Here is a 13,917-nt window from a genome sequence, read left to right on the forward strand (position 1 = left end):
TATTACTGTTCAGAATATGCAGAAACACAATATAATTGCCTTTACTTGATTTACTTTACTTGATCGAAGGTCAGCTGGACAGTAGATATGATATAGTACTTTATTGTCAGTTCACACTGAAATTTGTCTTGCGACACAGCAGCCAAGTATGCAGAAACACATAACAAAACACAAACAGGACAATTTACATACATAAAGACATGAGCAATATCCACCGCTTAGATTATTATATGACATGATAATGTTTCTGTGATTATGGTAAGCTTACATTTAATATCACACACCATAGAGTAAAAAAAAAAACTCCTGTAACTTTAACCAGCAAATTAAAATATATTAAAAATAAAGTAGGCTATTTTCCTTTTTTTGCCAAAGCCAATGTTTTTTTTTGTCAAATATGTTTTTATTGAAGTACAGATTATAAATTGTTACAAACATTATGATATGAAATACATTAACGTTCCGCATTACTTCCGGGTACGATGATGATGTCACGTGTACAGCCGCATACCCTCTAGTCTATACTCTATAGTAACATTTCATTGAACCAAGACAAGAGAGGACCTTATCAGATAGCCCTCTTCCCTCATTCTGCTAACGTCCCATTCTCTCTTCCTGTCTTTGCGTCCTCGCTTTCTCTTCTCAATCAGTCGTGCAGGCTCTCTGGCCTGTCCTTTGATTGGTTGGACTGCCCTCTGGCTGATTGGTCCATGCTCCATGACATATGAAGCCTCGTCCAATAGTGCGTTCCCTCTGAGAGAGTAGCTGATGTCGAACCAGGTGAGGACAGAACCACGGTACGGCCTGGATGCACGCACACACGCACACGCACACACACACAATGAGGCATTTGACTAGAGCTTTAAGGTGTTGTATGTACTGAATACACACACACACACACACACACACAGGCACATACCCTCTAGAAGCATAGGTCATGTATGAGTAGACATCATCGGTGGTCAGACAGGAACTCCACACCTGGACATCAGTCAGCTGACCCTCAATGTTACTGAGATCAATTACAGGAGCACCTGTCCACTCATACTAAACACACGCGCGCGCGCACACACACACACACACACACACACACACACACACACACACACACACACACACACACACACACACACACACACACACACACACACACACACACACACACACACACACACACACACACACACACACACACACACACACACACACACACACACAATATTCAAACTCTGTACATGTGATAGTGAGTGATATACCACTCATCCACCTGGCAGTCAGATCAGAGAGAAAGGCTTGTTTGAATATTGTATAAGAGTAATTCTGTCTCTCCTTCTCTTGTCCTCTCCTCACCTGCGTTGGCAGTATCTTCCTGATGCTCATAGCCCCTCCTCTAAACACCTGGGCCACGCCCTTTCTGCCATCCACAGCGACACACACGCTGGTCCAGAGGCCACCATAGATGGGCAAGAGCTGCCTATTAGCTTTGAAGCTCAGTTCAACTTGAGAATAAGGTTCTAAAGTTGTGAGAGTCAGCAGGTGCTGATAAGCGTTGGTTGACAGTTTCATACTAGAGTTCATACTGAGGGTGAAGATGGGATCCGCGTACCCAGGGCCACCATTGTTGACTTCAACCATGTAACGCACGCACACAGACACACCTACACACATCAGAAGAATCACAGAGTCAGTAGGAGCTCTAGCTTAGTCCAGTTTAGTTAACATTAATGTTCTTCCAGAGTGATGAAAGCAGTGTTCTACAATGCAGCCTAATATATTCAATTGTATTCTGTGTTTAATGTGGCATTATATGAACAACTAGCAGAGTGACTTGGAGCCACCACTGGTTCCCTGGCACCTGTCAGAAATAATCCCTATACAGTCACATCCATGGGTATACAGTACCAGTACAAACACATGTACAGTATGCATCGGTGTGATCCAGAGCCATATAAGGAGAGTTGCGTTCACTTCATCGGGACAGTTTTCTACAGCACCTTCTATTGGTGAATAGTGACAAAGCCCTGAAAAGGGAAGTTTACAGAATGCACTGGAGTCTATGAGCGTTTGTCACTATTTCAATCTACATGGACCACGTGACCACGCTGCTTCTGACCCCTCATTGGCTCTGGCGTGATCTATTGGTCCATTCGTTTACATTAGTGTGATCTACTGGTCCATTAGTTTACATTAGTGTGATCTACTGGTCCATTAGATTACATTAGTTAGTGTTATCTCTACTGGTCCATTAGATTACTTTTAATGTGTTTAGCTTCCGCTAAATGACTGAAGCTGAAATAGCAGGAGATTAAACAGGCTGTTCTAATTCACAAGAACAGAACACATCTGACCAAACTCACCTCCTCTAGGAGACGCTGTGGTTGAGGGTGTTGAGGGTAGGAGTGTTGTGGTTAGGGGTTTTGAGGGTGGGAGTGTTGTGGTTAGGGGTTTTGAGGGTGGGAGCGTTGTGGCTGGGAGTGTTCCCCCTCTCCGTGAGGGAGAGGGGGATGATGGATTGAATGAGGGAGGGTAGAGGGAGACTCCTCCTCCTCCCCGTGACAGAGTAAACATCCGGCCTCGCAAGTCTGTACCACTACCTGGATAGACTGGACAGAAATAGATTGAAGAAAAGGATTGAATATAGTTGTGTCGTGTACTGAGTGTGTGTGTGTGTGTGTGTGTGTGTGTGTCTGTGTGTGTGTGCGCGTGCGCAGAGCTGTCTATACTTACCAGATGTAGTCATAGACTCCACCATCAGTATCATATTGAGAATGTAGAGGACAGCTGGTCTGTTCGGCCTCATGGTCATTAGTGCTGTCCAGGAAACGCTATCTATCTATATTATGTTTTTATCTGCCTACTTCTCTGTCCGTCTGTGTGCAGGCTGCTCCTTGTCTGTCGTCTTTCAAAACAAGCTGCACCAGATATCACAGGCACTGACAGTGGGTCCGTCTGTGTGCAGGCTGCTCCTTGTCTGTCGTCTTTCAAAACAAGCTGCACCAGATATCACAGGCACTGACAGCGGGAAACTATACAGTAGGTTTCGTTTCTGTTCACAGCAGTGGTATGATCACTTCCTGTTAACACTCCACCCCTCCCCCCGATCTATATAGTGTTCTTTCCAAAAGTATTATCTAAATCAGCGATTCCCCAGTGGGCCATGAGGATAAAGTGGGTCCCCAAATAATTGGCAAAACACTAAGAGTTTTATAATAATATAACTTTATTTAAAACCCTAAAATTACAAAACAACATAAATAAAAAACATAAATAGGAACGAAAAGTATGCAACGTTAGATCCAAGCCGGAACACAATCTAAAGAAATTTTAAATAAACATGCTCTAATAATAATAATAATAATAATACATTTATTTTATGAGGCGCCTTTCAGGGCACTCAAGGTCGCCGTACAGATTAAAAGCAGTACGAGAACACAGTTAAAAGCAGAAAAATAATAATAATTAAACTAGGGCACAGCTTGCAGCAGAAAGTCACACAGAGTCATAGGCCTAAACAGGTGGGTTTTGAGGTGAGTTTGAAATATGGTGGTGATAGAGTCCATCTGATGTCAGGGGGGAGGGAGTTCGGCAGAGCGGCTGAAAGCTCTTGACCCCATGGTGGAGAGACGGGCTGGGAGGACTTTCAGGGTGAGGGAGGAGGCAGACCTGAGAGACCGGGTGGGGATATTGACGTGGACAAGGTCAGACAGGAATGGGGGGGGGGGGGCGAGGTTATGGATGGCCTTGAATGTGTGGAGGAGGATCTTGAACAATGCATGCGGCCCACCCATCTGACTACATAGTCATGGCTGGGCTGCAAAAAATGCTTTCGTGATTTTCAAGTGGGTTGTGATCCAGAAATAGTTGGTAACTACTGATCTAAATCAAATAATAGTTGTGGACTGATAGACCATTGTGAATTCTGAACTTTATGTTCACAAACAGGAGTTCTGGTCTCTGTGACAAAACACATAATGGTGGAGCCCTAATAAAATGTATGACTCACATTTTATTTTATCAGATGTTCTGTACTCATTAGCAGGAAAACGTAAGCTTGTAGAATGGGGGTTCATTAAATCTTAAAATTTGAGTAGTTGATGTTGATGTGCCATGTGAGACATGATATCAGCAGCATATCACTGATGCTGTGAAACTTGATTGGATAGCCAGTCCATCCCCTCGATCAAACCTGTCGAACTTACAGCACAGGACGCCTGTATATGCCACTGTGACCATCCAGTGGTTGGTCCAGACAGACAGACAGACAGACAGACAGACAGACAGACAGACATGTGAATTTATACATCACGTGTACTTTATGTTGAAGATACTGCTTCTCAAAACTAGTTTTGGACTCTTATATTACTAAGTACTGAGAGCAATAAGTTAATAGTTAAAATACAAAAAAGTACAAGTGACAATTACATGTAAATTAAATGAAACGTTTATAGCAAAGGTTTCTGGTGTTTTCACCATTTGTTTAATTTACATTTTCTGATCATTTCATGGTTGAAACCATCACATTTCAGTTTGTACTGATCTGTCTCATTAATTTGAAAACATTTTGGGGTAAATTCTACCAGTTGTAAAACCTGTTACATTTTCTGGTTGTTGAGCAACCATCTTAAGTTTTATATTTGTAAAAAATCCTCCTTATTGTAACAGGTTTGAATTTTATATGGAGGACTATTCTCATATTCCACTCTACTAATACTAATAATGATTTTGTACATAATATTGTGAAATGAAATTGTGGCCCAGATATAATGATGTACTATAATTATTTTACTATGTCAATGGGTGTCGAATTAAAGACAAGATATGTGGAAATGATGTCTTGATTTTACTTCTATTCTTTAAACCATACAGAGTCAACAGTGACTCATCATGGAGCGTGTCACGAGGCAGGTTTTGCAGGTTTTCATAGTAATCTGCGACCTATGGTCGCAATAACTTTGATACCTATATTATTACAGCTACTATTGTTACTACTGCTATACTACAAGCTGATTTGGAGAGGTGATATTTGTCTAGGCTGGTTAAAAAAGTGGAACGTTTTTGAAAATCTTTCCCAAGATAGGGATTCCAGGATTAATGAAGACAAACAGGACAAACAATCCACTAAAATGACAACATCCTTGCATGAATTCTTTTTTTTTTTTTGAACTTTGTTTTTATTCAAAAGTTTTCTTCTTTTTTTTTTTTTACACCAAATAATAAGAATGATCAAACACGATTAAAACATACGAATCAATGAAAACAAAAAACTGAAGAAAGAAACAAAAAACATACATAAAAAAAAACAGAAAAGAAAAACAGCTTGACATAACTACTATAGTACAGCATTTCCAAGTTGAGTTAGGCAGGAGAGGAACTGGGGACATGGCTCACAGTACACTTCAGAATCAATTGTAAAAATGCATTTTTGTTTTTTGACACAACCACTTCATGACATTTTTACAGATCCAACAACCTCTACACATATATTGAAACACCCAAATACAATATCACAGAAGTCCATTTAAGTATGAAACTGTCCATTTTTAATTGTAACCTTGCGGTCATTTCTTCCATTATATAAACCTGCTTCAGTCTCTGCTTCCATTGGGTTATTGTAGGTGGCTTTATTTCCTTCCAATTTACTGTTATCATCTTCTTAGCAATCAGTAAAAGTATCCTTAATATGTAACTCCATGCACGCGCCTCCTCTGGTATAATACCAAGCAAACATAACTCAGGACCAAAAGGAATATTCAACCCTAAACATTTTTCGATTTCCTTATTAACCTTTTTCCAAAACCCTGATATTATTGGACAGTCCCAAAAAATGTGTGTATGGTCCCCGATTTCCCCACAATTTCTCCAACACAATTCTATGGATGGTGTTTTCACATATGAGGAGATGACCAGAGGAGTATTGAAAAACCTAGTTATGAGTTTCCAATCGAATTCCTTCCACATCTGGCTATTTATTCCCTTGTGGCAGCCTTCACACATATCCTCCCAGGTTTTGTCTTCAATAATTATATTTAGTTCCAATTCCCATTTATCCTTAATATACCATGTGTTTTGAGAAACGTCATCCAGTGCTTTATATAAATTGGAAACATGTTTTTTAGTCGGGAATTTTTTTTCTGCAATACCAATGAAGTACATCTCAATATCATTTGGAGTCTTACTAACCAGCTCTCTCTCTCTATGGTCTGTGATATAATGTCTTATCTGGAAGTACCTGAACAAATCACTTGAAGGGAGTTTAAATTGCGTCTGGAGTTGAGCAAAAGATTTAAAGATCGTTCCGTCAAATAACTGGTTTATGGTTTTAAGCCCCTTATCAGCCCAGCGACTGAATCCAGTATCGCTTATGGATGGCAGGAAATCAATATTACCCACTATTGGCATAGCCCTTGAAACTGACCCTGGTCCCCACAGTGTTTTCTTAACTGCTTCCCACACCTTTAACGTATGCTTTATCCATTCATTTCCTATTTTAATTTTGTTTTTATCCATTGTTTTTTTATCAAGGAAGGGTAATGTTGACAGAGACACCCCTTTAATTGTGCTCTGTTCTATTTGGTTCCAAACTGTCTCTTCATCATTACTTATCCATGCTACAATTGCAGTCAACTGAGCCGCCCAATAGTAGTGCTTTAGATTGGGAAGGCCTAGGCCTCCCCTATTTTTTGGCAAAAGAAGTGTTTTGAGCCTTATTCTGGGCTTTTTATTTTGCCAAATAAATTTAGAAATCATTCGGTCCAGCGCCTTGAAGGTGGAGATGGGAACTCTGACAGGCAAGGACTGAAACAAGAACAGAAGTCTAGGCAATACGTTCATTTTTACCGTTTCAACTCTACCCAATAAGGAGAGAGGAAGAACATCCCATCTCCCCAGGTCATTTTTAATGGCTCTAATTAATTTTGTATAGTTTGCCTCAAATAATTGTGTAGGATTTGGTGTAATTACAATTCCCAAGTATCTAAACCCTTGTTTAGACCAACGAAATGTTACATCATTGTTTAGTTGTGTAGGCCAGGACCCAGAAATCATCATTGCCTCTGATTTGCTTTCGTTAATTTTATAACCTGAGACGGAACCATAACTTTGCAGGCATTTCATGAGTGGGGGAATAGAGAGAATTGGATTTTTTATAAAGAGCAAAACATCATCGGCGAATAGCGCCACCTTGTGGACAAACCCTCCATCATCTGGAATGCCTTGGATCTGAGTATTTCGGCGTATAGCTTCAGCTAAACATTCTATGCTGATTGCGTAGAGAATCGGGGATAATGAGTCCCCCTGTTTTACGCCCCTCTCAACCCTGAAAAAATCTGAACAGTGACCATTAACTCTGATTCTTGATTTGGAATTATTATATAGCAAATTAATCCAAGAAACAAATTCTTCTCTGAAACCCATTTCCTTTAAAGTCTCTTCTAAGAAGAGCCAATCTAATCTATCGAATGCTTTGACACCGTCAAGGCTAAGAAGCATCGATGGGTCTTTATCCCTTGCAGCTAGTGACTGTATGTTTAATGCTCTCCTGATATTATTTGTCCCCTGTCTTTTCCATATGAAGCCCGTTTGCTGGGGGGATATTAATCGTTTAATGTACTTTTGAATTCTATTTGCTAATATAGAGGTTAGTATCTTGTAGTCCACGCACAGAAGACTGATTGGGCGATAACTAGAACACTGTATGGGGTCTTTTCCTTCCTTATGTAATACCGTTATGATGGCCTCTGACCATGATTTTGGGGGATCCCCTGTTGATAATACAGAATTATATAATTTGCATAGCCTGGGAGAAAGTTCGTTTGCAAAAACCTTGTAGTATTCCCCTGAAAAACCGTCTGCTCCTGGAGATTTATTATTTTTTAAGTTGGAAATTGTTTCCCTTATTTCCTCCTCAGTGATGCGTTTTATTAGTTTGGATGCTTCCCCCTCTGCCAATTTATTTAATTCAAGGGGTCTCAAGAATTCAATGATCTTTTCTCTTTTAAATTCTTGTTCTTGCCCCTTGTATAATTGTTCGTAAAATTTTGCAAAGGCATCCGAGATCTGCTTAGGCTGCGTTTCAACCAGGTTGGTTTCGGGGTGTCTGATCTTAGCCACAGCGCGACCAGATTGGGCCTTCCGGAGTTGAAAGGCCAACAACCTGCTCGCCCTATTCCCCATCTCATAATATTTTCTATTAGTATACCTAAGTGCCCCCTCGGCCTTGTGTGTTAATAGCTCATCTAATTGTTCTCTGGTTTCTTTTAATTCTTCCAGTGTTTTCCCATTCCCAAACTGTTTGTGTTCTTTTTCTAGTCCTTTTATTTTGTTTTCCAATTCTTGTTGTTTTGCAAGCCTTTGCTTTTTTATTCTCGCTCCTATAGAAATAATCTTCCCTCTGATTGTGGCTTTACCTGCATCCCAGACTACTGAGGGTGAAACAATCCCATCATCATTTATAGCAAAGTACTCCAGAATGGCACCCGTTATTTCCTCCTTAATACTAGCATCTGATAATAATGAGGTATTAAGCCGCCAGTACTTTAAGTGGTTAACTGACTCAAAGCTAACTTTCATAGAAACTGGGGCATGGTCTGAAATAGTGATCTGTCCAATAGTGCATTCTCTGATACGAAAAAGATCCTTCTTTGACACACAAAAGTAATCCAACCTAGAATAACTGCCATATACTTGGGACATAAATGAAAAATCCCTTTCATTTGGGTGGAGATGTCTCCATGCATCTACCAAGCCTAACTCCCTCATCACGTTTGTTAAACCCATGGCCTTTTTGGATAGAGTTTTTGTTGATGACGGTAGTTTATCCCACTTATTACTCAAAGTACAATTCTGATCTCCTCCCATGATTATAAACCCCTCTCCTTTATCTGCAATTAATGCAGCAATCTTTTTACTAAACAGAGGGCAATCTTCGTTCGGGGCATACACATTCAAAATGGTGACCTTTATGCCTCCTAGTGTCCCAACCACCATTATATACCTGCCCTCTTTATCCTGGAAGGTTTGCTCATTGCTATAATATACCGATTTACTGAATAAAATAGCCACCCCTCTCTTCTTACCACCCGCATACGACGCTCCGTACACTTGATCTACCCACTCTCTTTTAAGTTTTGAGTGTTCAATCTCAGACAAATGAGTTTCCTGTATCAAAGCCACTGAGCACTGCATTTTCTTCAATTGACTAAGTATCTTTTTCCTTTTTATAGGGTTGTTGAGACCCTTTATATTATAGCTAATAAAATTTAAACCTGCCATATTCTTTGCTTTTCATTTTTACATGCCTCCCCTCCTCACCACACAAGCCCAACTCTGCACCATAAACACACACAATGAATTCAAGCTGTATAAACACTGAAAAATAAAAACAACAATCAAAATTCCCCGTAGAATGCTCCAACCCAAAAACCAAAACACACAACACCCCTTGGAACACCCTGGGTAGAGAAAAACACTCTTGTTTTGCACAGAGTGCAGCTGCAACGGGCCACCTCCTGATGTCGCCCTCGTCCCATTGCTCGATTCGCATATCTCTTAGAGCATGCATTGGTCCCCCACCTCTACCCCCACTAAAACCTATCTGAAATTAAGAAAAGAGGAATACTAGGGATACTTAGCCCCCCCCCCCCCCCTCCCCTCGGCAAGCACCCCCCTTGATGATACTGAAATAAAACCATATCGAGGATATTCCCATGTCTCGCTGTCCCCAAAATACACTTGTTACCCAACATATATTTGCATAATTGTCATTAATAACCAAACCAAAATGATACCTCTGTATTTAGCCTGCCGCCCCCTTCATATATTATTCACAAACTCCACATCAGTCAAAAAAAAAACAAAAAAAAACAACTTAACAAATCCTTGTGGACTGACCTTCATTTTTACACATTTTATCTGTCCCCCCCCTCCCACATTCCCACCCTCTCCCAAAGCATTCCCCTATATTCAAATAATAACCATTGCCTTAGTTTTCTTTTTTTACCTTAAATTCTTATTATACTAACAAATGTTTCAATTCGTCGCAACATCCCTTCAGATGATACTGACCTCCAGGACGTTCATAGATGTGATTCAGAATATCTGGATACCTCTCTGTCCTAGACGTCCTTGGCTGGGATACTTTAATGTCCGTTGCTATTCTTCTTGGTCGTCATCTTGAATGGTGAGTCTGTTGTCATCGGGATTCAATGGACTGCATTTTTTTATGGCTCTGATGTCCTCCAGGTTCAGTTGACGGCTCCTTCTTTTCCCTCCTTGTGTCTTCCACCCGTCCTGCGCCAGCTCCCTGTCGAACATGTCTTGTTCCTCTGCATCCACGATGATTTCAAACTGCTTCAGTGTCTCTCTAGCATCCAGTAAAGATGGGAAGACCTTCTCCCCGGTGTCCAAGAAGATCTTTATTTGGGCCGGGTAGATGGTGCGGGCTTTGATTTTCTTATCTTTCAGCTTTTTAATCACTTCCCACACTGCCTTTCTCTTTCTTTGTAGATTCTGTGAATAGTCGTGGTCAAATGCCACTCTCCTTCCCTCATACTGGATGTTTCCCTGTGACCACGCTTGCGCCAAGACTGTCTGTTTTACCCCATAGTCAAGGAAGCGAATGATTATGGATCTCGGTGTTGCTGTCGGCTCCTTCGGTTTGGGCACTGTGGCTCTGTGCACTCTCACCACCCTTACGGACAGTTCTTCTTCTAATTGCAAATTTTCACACAGGAATCTTTGTATAAAGCCAGGCATATCATTCTTTTCTGCGTTTTCTTTTATGCCATACACACGGATGTTGTTTCGACGTGACATATTTTCCATTTGGTCACACTTAGCAGCTAGGCTGGACTCCTTTTTTAGCAAGTAAGCTAATGCTCTGTCATGTAGCATGCTCCTGTCTTCTGCGTCACTTACTCTTTGCTCTGCCGTAGCGACTCTCTGGTCCAACATGTCCATCCGTTGTTTTATTTCAGTCATGGATGCTTCCAGTCTGCCCAATGAGGTCTTTGTGTCCCTATAAAAGTCACTATTTTCAGCTCGGAGCTTCCGCAGCTCTGTTAGCATCTCCGACTCCACGTTCCCTCCAACAGCCATGGCTTGCAATGATTCACCGGTTAGCTTTAGCTGCGTTAGCTTCAGCTGCCTTGTATTTGGTCTTAATTCAGACTCCTCTGTGTTTCCTTTGCCCGAACTTTTCGTAGTCTTGCCTTTCACCATTCTTTGACGACCATTTCAGTATATTTTCGTATTCATTTGTTAGGTTTTGATTAGTTTTAAGGCTATTTTGTAAATAGGTTCAGCGGAGCTAGTCTTTCACACGTCTACCTCGGTCATGACGTCACCGGAACCCCCCCCTTGCATGAATTCTTGTATCACAGTTTACCTCTCATGTCATTCATTTGACACCGTAGTTTCATATTGAGCACAGAACAGTGGCATGTATACACAAACATTTGATATGACCCTGGTTATCTCAAATAAACCCATTTCTGCCTAATTACATAAATTATAGGGTATGTGGTCACAATGGGTTCCTAAATGCCAAATCAAATTGATTCAGATCTGAGCAAAGTCTCCTGAGGAGGCGTGTTGGAAGCCTGTCCTGGAATCTACAGAATAACATGCAATAATCGATCAATCTTATCAACCATTCAATCAAATTCATCATTCATCATTACAGAGACCTTCGCTGGTAATATCTTCAGTGGGGAATTATCAGCGGTGTGAATGTACGGAAACAGTTTGTCAGTGAAAGTATGTGTGAAGGTGTGTATGTGTGTGTCAGTATCAGAATCACAGAATGACAGCTGTCCTCTGCTCCAGTCCAGCTCGACTCTGATCCTCCGGGGCATATCCTTCACAGAGAGATCGGTGGTTGGTCCGAGTAAAGATTCTGCTGAGTATACGCCTTCATAGAACTCTATTCTCCAGTATGGACCGCCTGAATGTCCCTTCCTCAGGTACGACTCTGCCAACACCCCCAGTTCCCACTCTGTGTTGTCTCCAACCTCAACGTCCCACCTGTGAGTCCCTGAGTTGAAGCCCTCGGAACCCAAGACATTTCCGTAGTGGTCAAATCTCTCTGGATTGTCAGGAAGCTGCTGTCTCGACTCTCCACGTTTTAAAGTGGCCAGATCGTCAGACAGGATGTATACCGGATGGGTGGTGTTGGGGTCTAGAATCACAGGAGTGTAGGAGACCATATCTTTCATTCTTTCCCAGACGCCGAAGGTCAGATTGCCCAGGTGTTTGGCCACGTCTATCAGTGCTCCTGAGACCAGCGTTGAGTCCTGTGGAGTGAGTTGGACTCTTTTCACTGTGGCCTTGTAGTTGTAAAGGAATGAGATGTGTTCGGCTCTCAGCTCCTCATCTAAGGCTTTGATTGTATGTGAAAGGGTTCCTATATCTTTGTTCAGTTGATCAATTTTATCCTTTATCATCTGACTTTTCTGCTTCTCTTCCTTCCTCAGTGCATTGACCCTGGTCTCCTCTTCCTCTTGAAGAAAGTGACGAATCTTCTTAAACAGCGTATTTATCTGTTGCTCTGTGTGCTGTGCCTGGACCTTAATGTGTTCTCCTGTTTGTTCGCAGTTTGTTTTAACTGTATTGAAGACCACCAGTTTCTCCCTTAAGAGCTTCAGTGATTTCTGAACGTCCTCCTTGTGGTCCAGCGCAGCTTCATTGATGGGTCTGAATCTGTGGTTGGTGTGATTTTTAGAAACTCGGCACACAACGCAGACCGGCTGTTGATCTTCCACACAGAACAGTTTGAGCTTCTCAGCGTGCAGATCACAAATATCCTCAGATCCTTTTGGAGCTCTCTCACTTCCTAAAGCTCTCTGGCTTATCTCCTGTAGGAAGGTCTCACACAGGTTCTTCAGAGCCAGGTTTATGGAAGGTTCCATTAATGATACTTTCCTACAAACAGGACATTCCTTTATTGTCTTCTCTTTCCACCATTCCTGCAGACAGGCGTTGCAGAAGCTGTGGCTGCATGTAAGGACAACAGGCTGTTTGAAGACGTCGCAACACACGGGACAGGAAAACTCCTCTTCTGAAAACGAGAACAGGGAAGCCATTTTGAGAGATGCTCACTTTGAATCCTGGTTCTTGTAGATTCGGCAGCAGAGGATTCCTCCTGTAGCTCCAAAGACAGTTTGTCCTTCCTTGGTGAAAGTTTTGTGTTTGGTCTGAAGGTGAATCTCTTGCTTTGTGTCAGTGTGTGTGGTAAGTGAGGTATAGAAAAGATTAACCTCTTTGTTTCCTGTCTGTCTCACATGAGTCAGGTATGGGCGGATTTAGACAAACATCACATGGTACTGTCTACTAAAATCTGTTGCGTTGATTATTGTATGGACCTTGTCCTTTGTAGCGTAAAGACCGAGTTTTATTGCTTTTTATCACGCTTGGGTTTCTCTACAGGGGTCATAGTCTACCTCACACCTTGTGGTTTAATAAAGTTATATTCAACACACACTAAATCGTTGTGAGTTGTAAGTTGTAGTGATGACTAAAACTTCACACTCTGAACAGTCTTCGCTTGTCCCTCTAACTAAAGTAGAACATGAAAAACTAAAAAACACCACCAACTAACCATAAAATACCATTAAAAACACACATTCTAAGTTAGATTATTTGGAGAGACAGGAAGTGTGAAGAGAGATGACGTTCAGATCCAGATGGTATGAATGTGGATAGGCCTACTAAACACTATAGTGTGCATTACACACATTCACGCAATATGAGGAGCAAGGCACTAACTTGCTCACTGTTAGCAATTAGGAGTTAAGTGTCTTGCTCAAGGGCACTACAACACTAACCCAAGGAGTGCCGGGGATCGAACCAGGAACCTTTCGATTCCCAAAAGCCTGAGCCACTGCCGCCCTACAGGTATGTTACAGATACTCACTGTTGAAA

General features: G+C 41.5%; 2 protein-coding genes across 3 annotated transcripts; both read right to left on the reverse strand.

Moving 5' to 3' along the window:
* Positions 1–183: 183 nt before the first annotated feature.
* LOC310863593 (uncharacterized protein) lies at positions 184–3,045 on the reverse strand. 2 transcript variants are annotated; one of them, XM_083772047.1, is made up of 6 exons: positions 3,028–3,045; positions 2,728–2,949; positions 2,358–2,603; positions 1,351–1,658; positions 920–1,047; positions 184–804 (listed from the first exon to the last, which is right to left on the reverse strand). In XM_083772047.1, the coding sequence occupies exons 2-6, from the start codon at positions 2,804–2,806 to the stop codon at positions 540–542; spliced, it is 1,026 nt and encodes a 341-aa protein (XP_083628173.1). In that variant the 5' UTR covers positions 2,807–2,949; positions 3,028–3,045; the 3' UTR covers positions 184–539. The 2 variants fall into 2 exon arrangements, with proteins under 2 accessions (XP_083628173.1, XP_083628172.1); XM_083772046.1 differs by lacking the exon at positions 3,028–3,045 and having other exon boundaries at positions 2,728–3,020.
* An 8,606-nt stretch (positions 3,046–11,651) lies between these two features.
* LOC310863740 (E3 ubiquitin-protein ligase TRIM35-like) lies at positions 11,652–13,079 on the reverse strand (the record flags this gene model as incomplete). Its single annotated transcript, XM_083772235.1, has 1 exon — positions 11,652–13,079. One exon carries the CDS (start codon positions 13,077–13,079, stop codon positions 11,652–11,654), a length of 1,428 nt encoding a protein of 475 aa, XP_083628361.1.
* Between the last annotated feature and the right edge of the window lie 838 nt (positions 13,080–13,917).

Source organism: Protomyctophum parallelum (genome assembly GCF_964188405.1).
Source record: "Protomyctophum parallelum genome assembly, chromosome: 8".
Classification (NCBI taxonomy): Eukaryota; Metazoa; Chordata; class Actinopteri; order Myctophiformes; family Myctophidae; genus Protomyctophum; species Protomyctophum parallelum.